The sequence below is a fragment of the Drosophila mauritiana genome, unplaced genomic scaffold (assembly GCF_004382145.1).
Source record: "Drosophila mauritiana strain mau12 unplaced genomic scaffold, ASM438214v1 Y_12, whole genome shotgun sequence".
NCBI classification, from domain to species: domain Eukaryota; kingdom Metazoa; phylum Arthropoda; class Insecta; order Diptera; family Drosophilidae; genus Drosophila; species Drosophila mauritiana.
Window position 1 is genome coordinate 157,627 of NW_022881551.1, and position 4,120 is coordinate 161,746.

Genomic DNA, 4,120 nt, shown 5'->3' on the forward strand with positions numbered 1-4,120 from the left:
TGGGTATTGATCCTGATCAGGAATATATATTCTTTATATGGTCGGAAACGGTTCCTTCTGCCTGTTACGTAATTTTCAGCGGATCTAGTATACCCTTTTACGAGTAACATGTACAAAAACTTACAGCGTCGAACTTGACGTATTTCTTATATTTCCCAAAACATTATGTACACAAAAACAAGTCTGTCATACAATTAAATGTCAGAAGAAATATTTTCAGTCATTTCATAAACATTCTATTGTATAAATTCGTGTGACTATCATTCATTTTTAAAACTAAATAACGCTATTTACATGGCGTTCTCCACACAAAAAGAATTTTTTCATATACCCTATATAAACGAAAATTATGAGCTTAACTGCACTGGAGTTTGCGTAAATCTAAAGACCTATCCCTCTTCAATCGACGATCGATCATGGTCAGAAAATGAGGAAAAAAAATCGCGTTTTGTTTCCGATTTAGTGGCGTGTAACAATCCAAATTTTGTTAAGCATGGAAACGAAACAGAGACCAAAAATATTAAATCTGAATCGCGAGGCGAAAATTTCAAAATTTTAATAGACCCGTATGGTAGTAATCTCCTGTTGGAAGACAGTTTAATAAATGCGGCCGATGACGCAATCGATTGGTTACAAGATCTGATGAAACGAAACATCCTTAACAACCAGCTACCTGAATCAGACATGAAACTATTACCGATAAGAATGGACAACGCCGAAATTAAGAGGATTATGAATCAAAGCTACAATCGAGATAATGCAAGGATCCTGCAAGCGAAGTTAAATGACTGGATAAACTCAAAAAATGAATTGCACGAAGAGAAGGAACTTAAAGAAATTGTAAGAACTATCGATGACATGGACAAAGCCCAGGATTTACTTGAGGCTGAAAATGCTTATCTAAAGCGTATTATAGAAAAACAATCCATGCGATGTCGGCTTGATAGCTTAGAAATTAATCCCGAGCAAAGCACAGACGTTAAGTATCTTCAAACAAAAATTAACGAAATGGGTAAAGAATTATCGTTACTTCGGCAAACCGAAGATATGCTTATAAGGAAGTGCGCACAGATGTGTAGAAGCGAGTGCAGTGAAGCTTTCAAGATTGAAGGTGTCTATATGAATAATGCATTCTCACTAGAACATGACATTTTAAATATACAAAGAATTTTACAAGAAAGAGATGGCCTGCGTAAAAAGTGTAAAAGGCTAGAAGCGCTCGGCGAAAAGCTTAAGGCCCTAGAAAAAAAGGCAAATGAGGCAGAAAACATTTCCGAGGATCTTGAAGACAATATCAACCAGCAGAACCAATACATTGACGATATTCAGACGGAAATGGATAAAATGAAAAATTACTATGACAATGAAGTTGACAAAGCGAAAGGATTAGAGAAACTTCTTACTGTAAGTTTGCATCTAGTAAAAAACTTCATAGATATTTATATATTATATTTACATATATATACAGTTGTGTTCATTGAAAAATCAGTGCAAGAGAAACCAGGAAATACCACGATATTTTTTCACGTCCCTTTTCGAGATCGACTTTTTATTCCACTTATTTTTGTAAAATGCAATGTGTAGATAGAAAAAAAGAAATTCTCGTTGGTTTTTCTTACTCGTAGCGTAAAAAGGTATACTAGATTCGTTGAAAATTATGTAACAGGCAGAAGGAAACATTTACGACTATATAAAAAAATATATTCTTGAACTCGGTCAATAGCCGAGTCGATCTAGCCATGTCCATCTGTCCGTCTGTCTGAATGTCCGTATGAACGTCGAGATCACAAGAACTATAAAAGTTACATACAGATTCTGGAGACAACGACGCAGCGCAAGTTTCTTGACCCATAACGCCCACAAAACGCAAAAAACTGCAACGCCCACCTTTTTGGAAAATTTTTGATATATTTTCATAATTTTATTAGTCTTGTAAATTTCTTTCGATTTGCCTACTCTTTCAAACCATTTTTTCAGTTTTTCTCATTTCATTCCCCAATATCTATCGATATCCCAGAAAAGTCATAAAATTTAATGGGAACCTCGCCCACTGGAACGCCCTAAAATCGCCCAAAACTGGCTCGCCCACAGTTTATAAAAATTTTTGGATATTTTTTCATAATTTTTTAGTCTTGTAAATTTCTTTTGACTTGCCAAAAAACTTTGCAACGCCCCCTCTAACGCCCTAAAATCGGCCAAAACTGCCACGACCAAATTAAAAAAAAAAAAAGTTGGATATTTTTTTATAGTTTTATTAGTCTTGTAAATTTCTATCGATTTGCCATAAAACTTTTTGCCACACCCACTCTAACGCCCTGAGCCGACCAAAACTGCCAAGCCCACAGTTTTGAAAAATTTTTTGATATTTTTTCATAATTTTAATAGTCATGTAAACTTTTATCGATTTGCCAAAAAACTTTCTTGCACGTCCTTTCTAACGTCCTAAAACCGCAAAAAACTGCCAACATTTTTTAAAAATTGTATTTTTTCATATTTTTTATTAGTCTGTAAACTTTTTGCCATGCCCAATCTAACGTACTTAGGCCGTCCAAAACTGCCACCACACTTGAAAATGTTTATACCCATTACTCATAGAGTAAAAGGTTTTACTTGATTCGTTGAAAAGTATGTAACAGGCAGAAGGAAGCGTTTCCGGCTATATAAAGTATATATATAGTGACATATCCATAAGTCCTTAAGACTTAAGCACAGCCTACACACTTATAAACATAGAACATGTACACCCAAATACACCCTACACTACTCCGGATGTACCTAACAGATACCAGATAAGAATAAGATTGTCATATGATCCTCAAGATAGGGTTGAGTGGAAAAATCCCAACTCCAGATAAGTCACAAACTGGTAGACTAAACATCCGTCCACTAATTTAAACATTCTTTGCTTAAGCCCTCACCCCATCGCCACGGTCCACGTTCAAAGCTCGAACTCGCAATCCCGAAAACATATAAGTATTGCAAACATTTAATTATATTCTTTATCAGGATCAATAGCCGAGTCCGTTTGTCTGTATGAATGATCTCAGGAACTATAAGTGCTAGAATGTTGAGATTCAGCATACAGATTCTAGAGAAAAAAAAGGCACGCTAATGCCCTAAAGCTGCCCAAAACTGGCACGCCCGCAGTTTATAAAAATTGATTTTTTTAATTTTTAATAATTTTATTAGTCTTGTAAATTTCTATCGATTTGCCAAAATACTCTGCCACGCCCACTCTAACGCACTAAAGCCGCTCAAAACTGCATCGCACACAGTTTTGAAAAATTTTGAATTTCTTTCTTTCTTTGAATTTTATTATTATTATTAAGTGGGCTTGTATGTGTGCTGCGACACAGTCGGATCTATTGTACTACCCCTTCATGACTCAAAGATCCCCTGAAGTCAAATGTACTGTATAAATGCTAGAATTTTATTGGGGTTCAGGATTGCGATTGTTTCCCGTGGGACCACATACATGCCCAGGAGTTTGTCCCTCTTGATCCACCTTATTGTAGGTTTGTATCTAGGGCTGTCCTCACTTCATTTACTAGCTTGGATGTTATCTTAGCTTTGCTGAGCGCCTTTATGGCTGCTTGACCATCAGACAGTATAGCAATGTCCTTGCCAGGATAGTTCCTTTGCAGATTAAACTCCGCACATCGTCCAATAGCACACACTTCAGCTTGAAAAATGCTGGTGTATCTTCCCATTGATTCGTGGTATTTCAACCTGGGGCCAACAACCCCCAGCCCAATTCCCTCGTCGGTGAGGGATCCGTCTGTATACCACTTTATTGTTTGTGGTTTCATAGGGTGTAATTTCCCTAGGGATGTCCAACTGTTTTTATTACTGAGATGTTTTTATTACTCAATTCTTATTAGTGTGGCTTTCCGTTTTATTTCAATGACGATATGAATCGGCGTCACCTCCATTAGTACTTCTAGGGCTGCAGTGGGACAGGTACGCATTGCTCCTGTCATGAATACGCAGGCCATTCTTTGCAGCTTTTGGAGTTTCACCTTAGTGGTGCTAAGGCGTGCTCTATTACCCCAGGATATTGCCCTATAGGTTAGTATGGGTCTGACTACCATGAGCTACAGACATCTTATTATGCGTGGTG

At 36.9% G+C, this 4,120-nt stretch overlaps 1 protein-coding gene across 1 annotated transcript; it reads left to right on the plus strand.

Moving 5' to 3' along the window:
• The first annotated feature begins 239 nt into the window (after window positions 1–239).
• LOC117149994 (golgin subfamily A member 5-like) lies at window positions 240–1,570 on the plus strand. The gene is made up of 2 exons (XM_033316882.1): window positions 240–1,404; window positions 1,469–1,570. Exons 1-2 carry the CDS (start codon window positions 295–297, stop codon window positions 1,568–1,570), a joined length of 1,212 nt encoding a protein of 403 aa, XP_033172773.1. The 5' UTR covers window positions 240–294.
• The last annotated feature ends 2,550 nt before the right edge of the window (window positions 1,571–4,120 follow it).